This window comes from Antrostomus carolinensis, unplaced genomic scaffold (assembly GCF_000700745.2).
Source record: "Antrostomus carolinensis isolate BGI_N321 unplaced genomic scaffold, ASM70074v2 scaffold2749, whole genome shotgun sequence".
NCBI classification, from domain to species: Eukaryota; Metazoa; Chordata; class Aves; order Caprimulgiformes; family Caprimulgidae; genus Antrostomus; species Antrostomus carolinensis.
Window position 1 is genome coordinate 250 of NW_010337648.1, and position 18,594 is coordinate 18,843.

The following is an 18,594-nucleotide window of genomic DNA, read 5'->3' on the forward strand; positions in this document are numbered from 1 at the left end:
TGTATCCAACAGTCCAGTATTTATGAAAAACTATTTTACATCTATAAAGACTGAAAAAAACCAACCAAACCATACAAACCTGGATTCTGGAACTAGCACAGGCTGCAACCCAAAGCTTCAGCAGGGCATGCTTGTCAAAAGCTTATTTTTCCACCATTTACACATATAACATGTTTTATAACCAATTAAAATATTATATTAAAAAAAAAAATCATCTACTTCTTGTTAACACAGTCCATACTGCACTGTTCCTTGTACCAAACAGGGACAAGAGAAATTCAGGAGCCAGGAGTAGCCCGTGATGACCATCATCTCAGGAAAGTGAGTTTATTCATCCGAGTCCAGGTCACTGTCTCCTGCAATGGAGTGGAAGTCCTCGCTGTCTTCCTCATCCTCAGACAGATGGACCTGACTTAATACGCTCGGCCCACAGCGCTGCTGTTCCTCCTCCTCCTCCTCTTCTGAGATCTCATATCCTCCAATACTGCTGAAACTAGTGTCTCTTGTGTTGGATTTTGGGTCTGGTTCTTCATAGCTGCCATAACTAGAAGAAAGAAGATACTCTTACTATGCCATCATTTCAAACCAGCTGCTGATACCAACAATTCTGGATTTAACTCCTGTAAAAGGTCCCTGGCTTGAAGTCTTTGTGGAACACTCAGAATCACTGTGCACTTCAATTCCATCAATGTCCAGCTTTTTAAAATAATAATAAAAAAAGCAGTTCTCCTGATGAAACAATTGTCTAAAAGCATCATCATCTCACTCTGACATACTCAGAGCAGGAAAAATAGATGGCTCAACACCTCCCATCTGTCACCTTTACTGCAGAGAAAGGCAGACAGCCCATCCTCACTTTCTTCTCTAGCATTTTCTGTTGACTATTGTCAAGGTACTGGGCTGGACGGACCATTTGCCTGACCCAGCATAGCTACCTTTACAACAATTTATTAGGCAAGTATCAATAATAGCCTTAAGGGATTGAACTCCACGAGTAGAAAAAGGAGAGAATCGAATGCTAATACTCTACAGAATGGCCAGAGAAAGAAAAGTAGGTCAGTATTCTCCATTTTATAATAATGGAACTCCTTCCAAAATACAGAATATGCATATTCCTATTCCTTTGGACTTCAACTAAGCAGTTTCCTTTCAAGTCAGGAAATACTTATTCTTAGAGGGAGGAAAAAAAAAAACAACCCACCACCAAAAAACCCCCATGAAGTTAATCAGCTAAATAATCTTTTAACTTTAAAAGAAGCTTGTAGTTTCCAAGACAACCTATAAAAACCTGAATTTGTCCTGCCTTCAAAAACCACTATGTATAGGAAGGTATTTAACTTGCACGAAAGAATGGGGTTTTTTTAAATTTAACTAACATTTTTATTAGTGAAAATCTAACAGCAAAACCAAATCTCTGTCAGTAAGAAGTAAATTGCAATTGTGGTAATTATAGTTGCAACACTAAAAACAGTGACAAAACTTAAAGGAAAAAAAATGTGATATATTCTTCATCTTTTTATAGTAAACACTTCAGAAATCTTTTAAGAGTAAGGATTTTGTTTTGAAGAATTATTTTAACAAGATTTTTAGCTCTAATTACCTGATATTACTGTCCTCCATAACATGAGATGTCTCCCCACCATCTCCGTAAGACATCATGCTTTCTTCATTGTCCATGCCCATTCGCGTGTTCTCTTGAAGAACGTGAGGTTGTTTAGGTCTCACTGCATTGGGCTCCACATCTGAGTCGCTGCCACTCTCGCTCAGTTGGATTGCTGTGTAATAAACCAACATTTGGTCACAAATCAACGGTTCTGTTCTGTCAGTGACATACTCATTGTCGTTGTTTAAAGGCTACAATACTGACTCTAGGGAATGTACACAAAGTAGTGTCTCCACATGGTAGCAGAGAGGGTATCTGGGAGGTGGCATCACTTACTGAGTACCCAATTCTGATGTTATTCAAAAGCAATCTCAGTACCACCATTACTCAAAAAGGCCTTATTGCTTGTCTAGTCTGAATACTTCCCCCTTCTTCCCCCCGTAAAAATTTTAAGAAGCCACCGCTAAATACCACTATAAACTTTTCTGCATGGCAAGTTTTTTAGTAAAACAGTGAAACCATCTGAAGAATCTGCCGACACCTCTTCCAGTTCTTGATAACATTGACCACATGGCTTGATATCAAAATAAATGTTGTGTTTTTACTAAACTGCCCGTTCCTGGCTCTGCACACCAAATCATAGTCCCGGTCTTTTACGAACTATGTGCAGTTTCGCTTTATGGAACACAATTGACCAGGTCTTAACTCTGCTTTCTTTTGTGTTCGTACTTGGAACACCCCTATTCCACTTTGTTTTCAGTTCCATTTCTGTTCATTCAGTTTTCTCATCTTGTCCTTTGGTCTCTCTTCCTTTCTGACTACTAGACCACCTGGCCTACATGTCCCAGTTATGCTCTATGCTCTCTACTGCATGTTTTTGTGATGGAAGCATGAGAAGATTAGCTGGGTTTGTGAACAACCAGTTCCTAGTCAACCTTTTATAAAAAAGGACACCTACATGAGAAAGGATTATCTCCCTCTTCATCACTCCCATCATCATCATCCTCTCCATCCGACATGAGCAAATCTTCATAGAGGACACTGGCCTGGGGCTGCTGGGCTGATCCTTCTTCTTCATCAGCAAGGTCACCATCTGCATCTTCAGCTTCCTAGGTCATACAGAACAGGGACAGTGAAGATCAAAGGACATTTAAACTACTGATGCCATTGCCAGTATATGCCTGTTATTTATCACACTGTTCATTCTGAAGTGTTCAATCATTTCATAATGGTGACATTTTAAAGCTACATTTAAGAGTCTGGCTATTGCTATCGATGCTGTTGTCTTTCAGCGTGGCACACACAACCTTTATACTATGGAGACTTCTACCACAAATATGCAAATCAACACATAGACCATGGCTGGGATTTCTGTAAAAATACTCACTGGGGCTGGTGTCTTGGGTTTCCCATCATCATCCTCATCAAACCCTTCAATGTCTACATCAGAGTCTTCCTCGCCCAGCCTACCTCGCCCCTGGCGCATCTGGTTGGGGAACACAAACAGCAACGCCATTAAGGAAGGCACTACTGGACATAAACCAAGGAGTATGACTGACATCTGCTCCACAATGAAGGGTGTGGGAGTACAGGGAGGGAAAGAATAAAATATTTGTATATCACTCTCAGAGCAAAGATCCTTTCTCTCTTCATTCCAAGATCGGAGAGCACTCACTCTCCACACACCTTTACCCTGATGTGCTTGTCCTTGAAAAGGGAATCTCCAGCCTTGCAGCACCAGAGCTCTTTGTTTACCTAGGTATTTCTGGAAAATATGACTAGATCTTAGAAAATGCTTACTTTCATGACATATTTTAAAAGCACACAGCTGTTTTGAACAACTCTTCTCTTGCCCTTCTCTCTCTTGGACTACGAGTCCAAGGTAGAGAGGAGATGCAGACTATGAATTGAAAGTCTATAGAAAGCTTGAAGACTTCCTAATGTAGAAGGAAATCTCAAAGCTACAGACAGCCACAATACTATGAAACTAGTCATATTCAATCTCTGTCTGGATTGCTCAGAATAGCTCTCACTAGTCTTTCCAGTACCACCTTCAGTCTCGTGGCCCTCTTCACTTTCTTCTTCCTCCTGGTAATTTATTTTCATGGTCATATTGCTGCATCTCCTTCTGCTATCCCTTCTCTATCATTTTGTTTAATACAGAATAAAGACTAAGAAAAAATATTATGTGGTTACTGTAACAAGTTAATTTATAATGATTTAACACCTTCAACCTGTCTGCTTTTTCTTTTACAACTACAAGGTATCTACAGTGACAATCATCTCTTTCTGGGTGTTTATACAGCTTCTAATCATCACTGGATGCAAACATCGTAATCTAATTATCATCTTCCAAATCTGTAGAATATACTTCACCATTTCCCTATTCAGAATCAACAAGGGATTGCATATTAGCCCTTTGCAGCATGAATCACCAAGTTTCTACTCCCAGAAGTACTGAAGCAAACAAATACCTGGCCTTAGGCAGATTCTTTTGCAACTTTTGATTCTCTATTCTTTATTTTGCAGTGCCTCAATTCCCAGTGCTCTTTAAATTTTTCCTTTTCCCCCAGAGCAGTCAAAGGAAACTTCATAACCTTTTAAACGGATTCCCTTCTCTGCTTGGGAAACATGCTGGTATTTGTCACCTGTTTTCAACAAAGCAATTGCCTCCTTGCAGTTATTTTCTTACAGAACCCAACTCTCCAACCACATAACCAAATTGAGGATTCTGACTCCGAGTTCCTCACTTCTCTGGGGGGTGATGGGAGTGTCCATAGCAGACAAATTGCTCTCATCTTGATAGACTGAAACATCATGTGACATACTGAGGGAAGTGTTGGTATGATACAAATCAAGTGGCTAACGTGTATGTGGCACTGAACTGTGAACTGAGACTAGAACAGTGTCTTGGGAGGCAAACTGGGATTTCAGGACTAAGTGCAAAATGGATTTTTTGGCATGGTGTTTACATTATTAAACACTGTTTAATAAAAGATATTTATTCTTAAAGAACAAACGTGGTAAAATGCAATGGCACACAACCTCAGGTTTCAAATTTGCCAAACAGCAGATTTTATAACATGACTCGGTACTTCTATGGCAGTGCCATCCTACAGAGGCCAAAATTGTAAATGGACTCCAAAGGATTGGATAGATTTATAGAGAACAGGCCTCTCTGCAGCTCATAAATACAATGGTCCAGATGCAAGATCAGCTTATGGTGCCTGAATAGCCAATTGCCAGAAACAAAGAAGCTTCACTGGAAGAAGGATCATTGTATGTTTGCTTCTAGGCCCTGACAGAGACAGAATACTTGATTACATCAACCTTTGTTTGGACTCAGCATGGCCCTTTTCATTTTCAGTCCTACAATGGAAAGGATGTTGCAACCACAAATGCTGCTATTAGAACTGGAAAAAGTACATATGAAATATCAAAACTTCAAATTTAAATCAATTCTATGAAAATCACTGTCTCAAGAGTCCCTAGAGCTGACAAAAGCAAGAAAAAAAGGGGGATTTGGATAGTGTTCTAAAAGCCAATCTGTAGTTTGTATGCCACTTGACCTCTGAAGAGTTAATGAGGAAGTAAAGATTAGAATTTTGATAAAATGCCCTTATAATACACAGTTTATATATCATGACAACCCCAAAAGTGTTAAGAGCAGCAGTAATACCATTTAAATTCGGCAAAACAGGCTTCCTAAGAATTTAAACAGACATGTAAGGCACAGACAGCTCTCTACTTGCTGTATTTGCTTTTTATATCCTGGAGTCCAACTCCTGAAGACACATATGGGGAGATAACTATTAGTCATCACAACTACATTTGAAATAAAGGGAACTAAAGCCAAGCAACCATCACCAGACCTGCCTGCCATCTGTGACGAGTTTGGGAGTGTGGGAAGCAGGAGTGTACCTCCAGCCAAGAAGCAGAGGGAAAGGGTGGCCTTTAGATGACAAGTTCAAGGGAGAAGCTCAGGAAGCTCTCTCGTTCAGCAAGCACAGAGAAAGAGCAGGCAACTAATAGGCACTTCACTGTTCATGTCTCTTTTCCTCTATCCTGATCACCAACTTGGAAAAAAATCAGAACAGGTAATACTGCCCTTGGGAAGGAAGCCATCAGATAGAGTAAAGAATGACATTTTTGTCCCTCATTCTCTGTGGTATTGGGATCATCCTTGATTCCATCTAATTTTCCTTCAAATGTGTCAATAGATACTTTGAACAACTCATGTCCAAAGACTCCCTTGCAGCCCGACGCTTCCCACTCCCAGGAAGGTCTTTTTCCATGATACTCACTCTCAGTATTCCCACCCCACTGAATTCAATTATCATTCCTAGCAAATTCTTTCTAGCTTCCTAAAATGCTACATTGTTTGGTTTGTGGAGAGAGATGGATAGAGGGTGTTAAATATTGCCCCAGAATTGTTTGTAACCTGCTATTCTAGATCCAGCCATATAATCTTTGTATCTTATTGTCTAAACAAATTTTAAACTCATTTTCCTCTTAAAAATAATTTTTATAAGATCTTAAATTATTCCTGAACTTCAAGCTCTTTTCTGCTCTGACTTTACTAAAATTAAATACAATTTTCCAGATGTAATCACACCAGACTGGCACAGAATAGAAGAATTATTGGTCTACAGTTAGGATGAACAACTGCAAAGAAAGCTTTGCTCTGTCTTCCTACACTTGGTATAAAACATTTGAATTTTTATCATTCAGTTATTAGCAGAGAGATCTTTCCCAAGGCTGAACTTCAACAGTTTCTCCACATAAAAAAAAATCTCATACAGGAGGATGACATTCCCTGAACTGTTACCTCATTTATCAGGGAAATTCCAAAGGGGTTTGTTTTTTGTTTTTTTTTTTTCAGGAATGAACATGTCATTCCTGGTGAAAGTTTTTTACTGATGTTTTTAAAAACAACCAAACAGCCTGAGGCAAGAAGCAGCATTTTTTAAAAAGAGTCTAAATAGCTTATAGAACTTTGCCAAGCTGTAAACACTGAAAAAGCAGCGTGTCATACGATCTCCAGTATAAATTATGCTTCCAACTTGGTCTATAACACATACAAAATAACTGACACACACAATTGCTCTAAAATAATAATGAAGAGTAGAAAAATGTTACTTCTGTTAGAATCAAAATAAAGAAATGTAAAGAATCCCACCAAAGAAAGCAGGAGTCACACTTCACTGATGGTATCACGCAGTTTCTTTGTTCATAGCCAAAAGCCTCTTCAACAATACCCTCACCACACAGCTCTCTGGCTTCTTCTCAGCACTACAATATTGATGTTTTTCCCTCATGTCCTCCTTACCTTTTCACTGCCTGACTTCTGAGGGCTTCTAACTTGCACAGTCTTTCAGTTTCCAACCAACATTCAGTTGTATCTGACTGTACACAGCTCATTTTGAGACCAGTTTTGCAAATTGCTTGGGAAATTACCTTCTTTGTCTTATGTATCTCACACTCTGAAGCATAACAGCTTTTCATATTTATCCTTAAAAAACAGCTATTAGCACACTATCCAACAAGATACTCTACTAAAAGACAAACTGCAGACAGATGGAGAAAGGTAAACAAAGAGGCACCTCCAGATCAAACATCCAGGAGACTGAAACTAAAAGAAAGGCACTGAAAACTTTGCCTGGTCACTTGCCTGTGGAGTGTAGGGACCAGGGGTCATAGGATCAAGACTTTCCAGATCTGCCTCCTCTAGTGCTGCTTCCTTAGCAGTAGAGATGTCTCTCTCAAGTTGAGTCAGGTGCTCATCATACTAAGAAAAAAAGAAGCTTGCTCAGGTTGCACAACAAAAAACTCAAACACACAAAAATATTACAGTAGAGATGTTCACATACCTCAGCTAAAGTTTGATAACAGATGTTTACAATCTCCTGGGCTGTTTTTGTGTACTGACTGTCTGGCCCTGCAGTAAAAAAAACAGATTTCTTTATGCATTCTGACATTAGCTCAGTTCCAGCTGCTGAGACAGAAAGACTGGTTTTGGTTACACAGCTCTCGTGACACAGGTCCCTAAATCCCAACACCTTCTGATCTAAGAAGAAATAAAAAGCAGGGTTCACATTTAGTTAACAAAGAGCAACCAGTCTGTTCCAGCATTTAAAAATATTATTTAGGAGATAGGAATGTTGTACCCTGTCAATCTCAAGGAAATTCCTAGAAACAAATCACTGAAGCAGAGAGATGTACTTGTGGTGGTTTCACTTGGCTAGCAGCCAAACACAGCCACGCACTCCCCTCCCTGCCCCAGGGAACAGGGGAAAGAATCAGAAGGGTCAAAGTAAGAAAATCTGTAGATTGAGATAAAAACAATTTACTAATTGAAATACAATAACAACAGAATATACAAATGAGTGATGCACAGTGCAATTGCTCACCACTTGCTGACTGATGCCCAGCCTGTCCCCAGCCAGCGATTCCGGAGCAGAGACAGTCCCAAAACAGAAACCACAATCCCAGAGAAGTGAGCCTGAACGATCCCCAAGAGAATCCCTTGGCTTTCTGGTCAACCCTCATTAATATACTGAACATGACATTATATGATAGGGAATATCTCACTGGAATATCAAAATGCCAATTTGGGTTTGCTAATTACTACACTTCCCCCACTCAATCCTTTGCACTCACAGACTTGCAAAACACTAAGTCCTGGGACTTCCAGCAACAACTGAAAACATTAGTATGTTATCAACATTCTTCTCATAACAAATCCCTCACTGAAACCAAAACACAGCGCTATTCTAGCTACTAAGAAGAAAATTAACTCTATCCTAGCAAAACCAGGACAGTACTGAAAATCCCTCCCAAATATAACTGCCCCATCCTGTACCACATGACAGTGAAAAGGTCACTGTTTAAGCATTTCTTTTCTCAGCAGGACAGGAAAGCAACAATCAAGCTCAGGATTCACAGCTTCACGCTTCAACAGCACTACAGACAGGTGCCCAGATGTATTCATTTAAGTACAGAAGGCAGCTGAAGCCTTATTTTCACCACCTACCATTGTACTTAATGCTGTTGGCAAGGATGAGGTTAACATCATCCAGGAAAGTCTCTCTGTTCTGGTATTTGTGTTTGGAGATATTCTGGAAGAGATTGTCACCCAGTAAGTAATCAAGTCTAAACATCTCTCAAGTGGCTGCTCAGTTCAAGCTACGCACCTTGCGGATAGTCTCCAGATCCATTGGATTAGCAATCACCTTGTAATAATCAGGGACAAACTTTTTGTTAACTGGATGATGAAATGGCCAAGACTGAAGGAAAAAAAAAAACAAAACAGGTAAGTTTATAAAACTTCTGTGTAGAGTTTTTTACAGTTTGAGCTACAAATTTCATAAAGCAAGTCTCCAGAACTGATTAACACTCAAAAAGTATAGGAAGTATTTATCACAAGGCATCTTGAATCCAATCACTTAGCTTCAGGAGGGACACAAAAAAAAACAGATCTATGAGCTGGATTTTTCACTAGGTCTGTCAATATCTGCTTGACAGCAGGAGCATGTAATACAAAACAATAATCATACAAAGGACTCTTCTGTTTAATATCACTGTTTCCTCCACAACATAGCTGCAGTGTCCAGCAGGAACACTCATTGCTTGTAAACAACCAATAAACAAAGAATATAAACCTAGCTCTGAGCTCACAACAGGGGCTATATATATATATATCAGTTTAACATTCATCATGGTGTGATGTCATAGAAAAACTCTAAAATCTGTTTCTAAACATGAGAAATGAGAACTTGGTACAACAGAGAATGGAACCAACAAAGTTTTAAAGAGGACAGGCATTAAGCCCTCTCTCATTCAGTCTGACCACTCCAGAATGTTGTTCCTTACTCCATTCAGACACAAGACACATTCTAGGTGAGTGACACTCAAGCCCTTATCTCTGCAGTTTTATTTGGTTTGCTTTTTGGGTTGTTTTTCGGTTTGTTTGCCTTTTTCTGTTTGTTTTTTTAATACTAACAAACTAGTACTACACTGGGTAAACCTGATCAATGACAAATCAGCTTGTGTTTTGTTTGCACCTGAAAACTGTACCTTTGCAGAGTGCTTCAAGATCTACCAAAGCAAGTGCTGTAAGCAGCAGGAGAAGAGTATGTTTTATAATGACCACACTTAATGAAAATCAGTGACTTCATGCTAATAGAAGGTTGACCCAGGTACTATCCAGGAGTGAGTACAGCAGGAAAAGTACTGGAATCCAGTCTTCACTGATGGACCTTTGCTCCAGTGAAGGGGGTGAGTACAGGTGTGCCTGTGCCAGACAGAAAATCACAGGCCAGCTCTCTGACAGAGCACTTTTTTGGTTGGTTGGCTTTTTGCAGTGCACCAACAACCACAATGTAAACATGCAGCCACAGGACTATCATCAGCACATTCTTCATATCACACACATACACTACTCAAGCTACATACATCTGGAACTGCCATCATCTTTTGAGTTACAATGTTATCCAAAATGAAGGAAAAGGCCACTTGATCATCATCATCCAGGAGGGGATTAATTGCTTTTTCTAATCGAGCCAGTTTATCTTCCTTCTGCAAGAAAAATAAGTAGTATCAGTGGCTGACCCTAGATTAATAATGGTTAATATCAGGATACTGTGTCCCAAAGAGATTCCCATTCACCTTTTCATGAAGACACTTGTAAATAAGGGGGAATAATAGCCTAGATATAAGCCTACATACAAGAGAAAGTAACTACAGTAACAAATGAACATCTGTTTTTTGAGAAAGACTCCAATGTGAATTGTTTAAAATTGTAAAAATTCAAATGCACCCCTGGGTTGGGGGAGGAGTTCTCTTATTCTTCTACTCTTCTTAAAGCCCTGTGTTTTGCCTGCACACATCCTCTATCCTCAAACTCCTTAACTACCCCAACCATGCCTCCCTCTCCACTCTGATCACAACTCATTCACAAGACTTGCCTCTTTTAGCTTTTCATCACACAGGTCCAGCATGGACTGAGATATCTGTGTCAGTGAGTGCTTTGGCCCTGCAAACACACAGCAAGTACAGTGAGATAGTAAAGCCTGATTAAAAAGGCTGATTAAGTCACAATACAAATTAATCTTCAGTCCTAAAGTACCACTGATTATATTTCTAGCACAGTTGGAAGTATACCTTCAAGTACATTCTCAATACACACAATTACTAAGGTTTAGTATTGATTGTTATCCGAGAAAAGGTTATTGGTAGGAAATATTCACACTTGTGGTATACATTCTGTTAAGGTTTGGAGACCCTATAGGAAACCAGTATGCCTGTGGAAGACTGGCCTCTAAGCCCTCCACCTTTGCCAAACTTTCAGAGCACAAGTCATGAAATTTCTGTTTCCTTGACTAAATCTGGTCAGTAAAGCAGAATTGCTATGGAAGACAAGATGGACATTTAAGTAATACTCAGAAAACCACAGCTTTAAATAATTGCATGATCCCTCAGACATGGAAACAAGTATTTGTCACAAAACTATGAAAAAAAAACCCCAAACTTATTAGGATAAAACAGGGATTTAGCTGTCAAAATAATAAAGGAAGCAGTAAAGGCACAAAACCAGTACTGCCAGTGTCACAGCCCAGAGAGACTCAATGCAGCTGGGAGGTTTTTATCTGCCAAATGAATACTTTTTGGACAAAGACCTTTCTATCAGCAGTCAGAATACAGCTGACCTATAGTTGCTCAATGAATCAGCACTTTTTCCCAGCAGATGCATGCTCTACTGCAGAATCTACACTTTTTTTCTTTAAACTAGCTTTCTGACCTTTCCACATGAGGAACAATTCATTGCAACTAAGAACCAAAATACACAAAATCATTGCAGTAAACTCTATTCAAAGCTGCATGTTCCAAGGCAATGGATTCAAAAGGTGTGAACTATTCCTATTTGTATTGAAAGATTCATTCACTGAAGCATAATATTGAGAAAATAAGTTCACAAGTATCTCCCCACCAATCCATGGCTAAAATAAAAGCAAAAACCAGCTCTATTTCAGCTAAAAACTAGGACAGAAGGACACTCCAAAAAGTAGTCTACTAAAAACAATGTTTTGCTTAGCTTCACCCTTCATGAAGGGGACATGCAGGACCTTGCTTCAGTGCAGTTTGACTTAATACATGCACCAGTGCCTTCAGTCATTGATAGGTCCACAAATGAACTTCAGTTACTACATCACAGTCATCATTTAGTTATTGTTAAATACTTGGGTCCACTTCTGTCTTATTTATGAATTAGCTCATTAACATTAATATATTTTTTTCAGGTATATCTAGAAAAACATGTATTTATTGTTGCCATCTGACAGTGAATTCATTCTGGTTTTCTGTTGCTTTTGTTATTTTCAAAAGTAAATGATCCCCATAGATGTACAACATATTAGCAGAAGCAGAGTTCCCCTGTGTTGTCAATATCTTACCATTGTACGTGGCACTGTTCTTAACAATCAGTTCCAGATGTTCTCTGAACTCTTCTCGGGATGGGTACTGCCGCTTACGGACATTTTCACGCAGGGTCTGTAAATCCATGGGCCGAGTAATAATCTTATAATAATCTTTGACAACTTTTGGATTTACAGGTGTATGAAAGGGGTATGTCTGAGGAGAAAAAGAAAAAAAATGAATGCTTGTTAACACAACACTAGCACAGCAAAGCTCAGTTTAACCTCCACAGGTGAATAGGCACTAATGAATAAAACCTTTACATCATCAGTTCCTTAACTGTACCAGAGAAAATATTATAAGCTCAGCCCCACAGTGGCTATTGCCTTCTTCTACAAAATGTTTTTTAACACCATTATAAGAAGAAAAATCTCAGAGAATTCTGGGGTGGTTATGCAGCATAAAAGTCAAGGAACTGAACTTTAAATTCTCATTTCAACTCAAATCTTCCATTTAATATTTTGATTTTGCAAGTTCCTGGTAAAATCTGGTCAGAAACAGTGAAGTACACAATTGTCTCCAGTGCCACATATATAAAAGTATTCCACATTGCTACATCGAGTGTTATGCATCTTTTTCTGGTTTTGTTGGGGGAAAAAAAAAATTCACATCCTAGGCTTTGAATATGTAACCATAGAACTACTCAACATTATTTTCTGATACAGATGTTTTAAACTAAAAAAGATTCTGAGCTCAGATAGCTTATGAAATAATGCACAGCACCTGTGTGCAGGGCAGGGGGGGAAGGGGTGGGCACACCACTCATCTGAGAAAAGCCTAGCCTAATTTTGGTGTCTACAACACATAACCTACTTCAACCATATTGTTCTAGACAATGGTTGTTTTTAGTCTCAGAGCTTAAACTTACATTAGGAAGATCTCTTATGTCATTGATGATGCCCTCCAAAATGGAGGACAGCGTCACCATGGGATCTGTTCGCCGTCGGTGGATAGATTTATGAGGACGCTAAAGAAATCAAAAGGCAGAAAAATTAAGGCAGTTCCAAGATGCAAAATATTTACCCACAGAAATCCTAGCCAATTTAGTTTATTAATTTACTGTGCTGCATGCAGAGGATGCACAGGAGTAGTAAAGAAACTGGCCAGTTGGTACAAACAGAAATAGAGATGCTGCAATGAGCTCAGTAACACCCTCACTCACATTCAGATAATCACAGTGAACGGTTGTCCCTACTCGACGCTTCTTCTTTGGAGGAAGCTGCTGTTTAGGAAACTTCAGGACCAGTGATTTCCTGCGAACCTCATCCGCACTAGGGGAAAACAAAAACGTGTAATACTTTCTCCAGCCCTCAAATCAAGACCATGTGACCCCCAACACTGGCTCTGGTCCCATCTGCCATAATACCAAATACACAACCAAAATACTGTAGTAATAGTCTGTGTAAAGCCCTGTCACTTTATTCCTGGGATTAATATACCTATGAGTATTCTGCACTAAGCTCTAAACGTTTTTTTTTCTTCCTACCCATCGGTATCTCTGCTTCTTCCCTTACCTCTCAATCAGTTGTTTTCCCAGGACAATTTTTGTTCCTTCTACTTTGATGAGTTCTTCATTATCATTGTGAATGACTGTTTTTTCCAACTCTTCCTCCTGTTCCTCTGTCATTGCGACAGGATTAGAAGGTGGGGCATTTGTTTGGTAGTAAAGAGGGCAGAACTTATTAGTCCTCATATGGCCAATTGCACCACATGCTCCACATTTCAGCTGCAAAAATATAACAAAGATGACAGATCAGAATTCATACGTAGGCTCCTAGTTTAGAGGCAAAGTATCATTAAAATTCCCTAGTCGGACCTTTAGTACATCACTAGGACAGAAAACTTCTAAAATACCCAAGAGCTGTTAGCGTGCTTTACACATGGAGATGCTTACTTTCAAGTCTGGACGTTCTTTCATCTTCTTGGGCTTCTTTTCTGGAGGGCCTTTGAGTTTCTCTTTTTCTTGGTTCCGTTTTAACCGCCGTAATTGTTCCTGGATCCTGCGCCGCTCCTTCCGCATTTCCTCCCGGTGCTGTTCATCAAATAGAGCAAACTTCCGGCTAGGAAAACAACAAACAAACCACAAAAAAACCAAGACACACAAGTTTATCATCTGAGTTGATGATTTGCCAAGTACTCTTCTGCCAGGTCAATCACTGCACAAAATTCTTAATACCCTCCAAATGGACAGCCATTAAATCTCTCTCTCTGCACAATTACAGTGCTGGGCTTCTCCACTCAATTCAACATTTCTTCATACTGACAATAGAATGAAATAGTCTACAGGTAAAGTTAAAAAGAAAAAAAAATAAATCCTATAGGTCTTACATGAACTCTTCGTCCTTGGTAGTCCGTATTCGGCAGTAGGCATCAATAACAGCGGGCTTCCGAACCGTCTCGCACCTCACGTATTCCTTCCCATCCTCATCTCTAAATGTGCGATAGATTTTGAGGCGGCGGCCGGTGGCAGAGGAATTAAGGCTGGTTACAGAGGCAGTGTCATCATCTTTGTGAGAGTTTGCTGAGGCTCCTGATGCTACAAGAAAGTGTTTTATTTACTTTTAATTTCTTTCACACTGCGGGAACATCATTGTTTAAATGCAGCAGATAGTTCTGGCTTAAAAACTTCCAAGACACAAATTGAGGAAAAACTAAGCAACAGAAGTCTTTCCTTTGCTGCTTCATATTCTCTTTTAATGACACGCATCAATCTGAAAAAAACAGTAAACTACTGGATTATCCACATGGATTATAAAGTCAGAAGGAACAGCTATGGTCAGCAAGGACCCACAGGTGCCTAAAACAAATCTGTAAGGCAACTGCAACACGGCCCTGCAGATTGCTTATAGCCACAGTGGTTTTGATCTTAGCTCTAGAGATCTGGCAGAAACTGAAGGTCAACAATTATTCAGTTCTCCAACTAGTCTTACAACTAGTGAGCTAGCCTTGTCTCATGTGACCACAGAATCTTTCCAGCACCATCCATAATTTTGGTTGAAAGATTTTCTTCAAAATGATACTGGATGTCTTTTCATGAGGCGATAATAATCAGCAAGTCTTCCACACATTCCTTACTAAATTCTTCCAGTAATAATTTAATTAGTGATTTATTCCCAATCTGGGTTTCCAACAGCAACAGTAATGTTGACCCAGATGCAGCAGAGCTCAAATTTGCTCATATACATGCAATAAGAATGTGACAAGTTCTCTGTTGCAATGCACTTAAACGTGTCTCCAGGAGATCTGGCAGCTGCACAATTACCTCCCAAACATACTGCTACAGGACACAGTGTAACAGGCACTACTATCAGCCCATGTATTGTGCATATCTGTTTCACAGATGTAACTGTGTTTACACATAAGATCTAATTAGAGTACCATAAGATGGTTGCAGGAACTATTTGTGAAACATCTTGAAAAAACTACTCAAAAACAGCTCCCCCATCAAAGAAAAAAGACAAAACCAACCAAGGGGAACTTAAGTGTCTAGTAGCAGTGAAAATCTAAAGAAATACCAGATTAAGTTTATAGTTCAAAATAAGCAAAGCTATGGGGCAAAGAAAACACTTTAAATGCATTTTCAGCCAGTAACTGCTCAGGAGAAGGAAGAAGCCTCAGATAAGCATGTCTATCCATTCTCCCTGTAAGGAGTCCACACTCTCCTCTGCGAGGCCAGATCAGCAAACTTTGCAGTCTGACACAAAGTTCTGCATCCTTTCCCAGGCACATTCTGGTGGCTGGAGTTACTTACACAGCCCCTTTTTGTCTCTCCTGTCCTTTTTGCCCCTCTCTTTGTCATTGCCACTGTCTTCTCCCAGCAGCATCCTTTGTAATTCTTTTCGTTCTTGCTCTTCTCTTTCCCGAGAGAGCTGAGAACTAGTTTTCTTGTTCTGTAACATATTCTCAATATTCTTTCCCATCTCTTCAAAGTCACTGTCTTCTGCTGAGCTGCTATCTGTGTCTGTTGACAGGATCTCAGTGGATTCCAGAACCCTGAAACAGAAGGCACCTTGAAAGTCAGTTATTCCCCTCTCCCAAAAAAACCCCAAATCAGTCTGTTACGTTCCCAGAAATACAAAGGTAAAAATGATGCAAAGATTTGAAAATTCATGTTGCAAATCACTACCACAAGAATAGGGAATATATTCCCTTCTCAATCCTCCTGTAATCCCCATGTCCAAAGGATTAACTGTTACAAGTCAATCTACTCCAAAAAGTTTCTCTCTGCATCATCAACAGTACTATATTCCCTCCCCACTCTCAGGTCTCAGGTCAGAACAAGCAGTAACGCATGAACTCCTCTGGCAGTTCTCAAGAATAGGACAGAATTGGTAGCTGCCTCGCAAAAGAAAGATGTCAAAGTGCAGTTAACAAAACAGGAAAAAAAAAGGAATGAGGAAGGAACGGGGAAGGAATGAGGGTGGTGAACTCCTGATCTGCGGAACAGTGAAACATCTCATGCCATTACATGTGGCAGACTATGCAGCTCATTCTACCTTTCCAAAAGGTCTATGACAGCAAGACACTAAGGCTAACCCATAAATTTCTATTAACAGCTGAAGTCCTCTTTCTCAGGGCTGTATTTTGTGGGCCCAACCAGTTGAATCAACAGCCATCCCACTAGGTATCAGCGAGCCCCAGGCATACATAGTTCTGGTCTTTTAAGGTGGGGACAGGGTGGGGTTCAAGGATGTGAACATCGGATAAGAACTTACTTATTCTGTAAGTCAAATATGCGCTGACACTCTTCTTTGTATCTCTCCTGATGTTCTGCTACAGAAAACCGAGACCCACGTGCAAATTTGCTCATAGGACCTTCCCCTGACCGAGCCTGCTCTGTAGACATTGTCCGCACCACATCAATCACTTCCCATCGGGACAGCTTCTTTATCTGTAAAGACGAAGACAGACTAGAAATGGCCCTAGAGACATACAGCTGAGGTAGCTGACTGTGGATTTTAACTCCTTTACACACAACCTCAGAGTAGAAAAGTATATGTCCCTTCCACCATCAGCTGCTGAATCTGTTAGTGAAGAGAACTCTGTAACCTGCTCCAGGTTGATGCTCACCTCTTCTTCAGGCACTCCAAATTTACGCAGAAGCTGTTTGGCATTTTTGAGAGAAAGTCGGCGCAGATCAGCATCTGTCCCAGTCACTGTCTTTTTCACTGGCTGAGGTTCTTTATCATCCTGTTCAGAGGAAGATGCAGCCTATTAATGTAATCACATAACAGTCTTTCCTAGGCTCAGCATCTGATATTTTCTCTTCCTCATGGCCCATATTTACTCCATTTCTCCCACAGGACTTTTCAGTTATTATTCCTTGTCCAACCCAACCTTGGGAACTATACCTTCTGCTGAGTTGGTTTGTTTGGAATCTTCACATAAGAAAATCCTTCACCACAACCAGTAGGATCTGCTACACCAGTCACTTCTAGGAGGCACTTGCCCTTCATAGCAGCAATGAAGGCTCGTGTGGTGTTCCATGGAGCTGTGCGCACCTGCCAGCAAGAAAAGAAACATGCCCTCACAATCCTGCTACCATCAAGGACAATTCCAAGCTTCTTATTTCAGCTTCTTCCAATCATACTGAGAACTTCTCAACAGACATAATGAGGGTGAATTCCTTTTCTTGATCCTTCAGCTGCCCTGATAAAACCTCTATGAAGAACCAAAGTGCTAGATAACTCACAAAAGGCATTTCAGGCAAAAAGCCTAGTCCTGAAAGGACCTGGCAAGAAGATCCACAAACACAGGTATGAGCTTGGCAGAAGAGTTCTCAGGAAAGTCGCTAGGTCATTTGATCTACTGAATCCTACTTTAAATATGTCCTAAATATGTCTCTAAATCTATATTTAGAGACCTTATTTCTCTCCTGCCATGCAGATTTATATATTGGCATGCATGCTCATGCATCACTCTGATAGTACCTCATCATCAATCTTCATCTGGAAATCCTCTTCATTCTCCTCTTCTGGCGCAAAGAAGGATTTCTCCCCATAACCTGCATCCTGCAGAGAAATATTAGCAAAAAATGAGAACCAAAAGTCTTAAAAAAGGTTACTGGAAAGAGAACTAGAAGCATATTATGAATCTCCTGTGGAGACCTGTCATGCTGAACAAGCACACTTCCACAGACAGCTGTTTGCAAGATTCACTGTGACCCACAGTATCACACATGTCAAACTGCCCAGTATTTTAACAAACTCCATAACTAAATACTGCACTCTACTTCCAAAAAAACCAAACCAGTCTCTCTCACAGCCACATACACACATGGTTACTTTCTGCTGCAGAGTTCCAGGTAGAAACATACCTTCCCTTTGTTACCTTCCTTAGAAATGTACCTTCCCTTTGCTACCTTTGAGCATCACAAACTCAGTATCTGAATAATACATGGAAAGAAGTCTCTCTTAAGAACTTAACTCCCTTTTTATGCAGTAGAAAACTTAACAAGTTGTCCAGTAGTCAGGGGCCTAATTTGCCTACTTTATAGCAAAATTAGCTTTAGGCAGAAG

The 18,594-nt window shown here is 40.0% G+C and overlaps 1 protein-coding gene across 1 annotated transcript in view; it reads right to left on the minus strand.

Annotated features, from left to right (window-relative positions):
- Window positions 1-327: 327 nt before the first annotated feature.
- LOC104518047 (transcription initiation factor TFIID subunit 1) overlaps window positions 328-18,594 on the minus strand; it is a gene marked incomplete at its 5' end in the record, with an annotated part of 31,682 nt that continues 13,415 nt past the window's right edge. Inside the window, 21 exons of the mRNA XM_029086795.1 lie at window positions 328-544; window positions 1,601-1,775; window positions 2,562-2,712; window positions 2,991-3,089; window positions 7,275-7,391; window positions 7,474-7,541; window positions 8,637-8,721; window positions 8,797-8,889; window positions 10,058-10,180; window positions 10,570-10,637; window positions 12,055-12,232; window positions 12,945-13,043; window positions 13,239-13,347; window positions 13,591-13,802; window positions 13,971-14,136; window positions 14,405-14,612; window positions 15,828-16,069; window positions 16,792-16,967; window positions 17,147-17,266; window positions 17,428-17,577; window positions 18,007-18,087. Coding sequence (XP_028942628.1) covers window positions 328-544; window positions 1,601-1,775; window positions 2,562-2,712; window positions 2,991-3,089; window positions 7,275-7,391; window positions 7,474-7,541; window positions 8,637-8,721; window positions 8,797-8,889; window positions 10,058-10,180; window positions 10,570-10,637; window positions 12,055-12,232; window positions 12,945-13,043; window positions 13,239-13,347; window positions 13,591-13,802; window positions 13,971-14,136; window positions 14,405-14,612; window positions 15,828-16,069; window positions 16,792-16,967; window positions 17,147-17,266; window positions 17,428-17,577; window positions 18,007-18,087 — 2,937 coding nt within the window. The remainder of the gene's footprint in view (window positions 545-1,600; window positions 1,776-2,561; window positions 2,713-2,990; window positions 3,090-7,274; window positions 7,392-7,473; window positions 7,542-8,636; window positions 8,722-8,796; window positions 8,890-10,057; window positions 10,181-10,569; window positions 10,638-12,054; window positions 12,233-12,944; window positions 13,044-13,238; window positions 13,348-13,590; window positions 13,803-13,970; window positions 14,137-14,404; window positions 14,613-15,827; window positions 16,070-16,791; window positions 16,968-17,146; window positions 17,267-17,427; window positions 17,578-18,006; window positions 18,088-18,594) is intronic.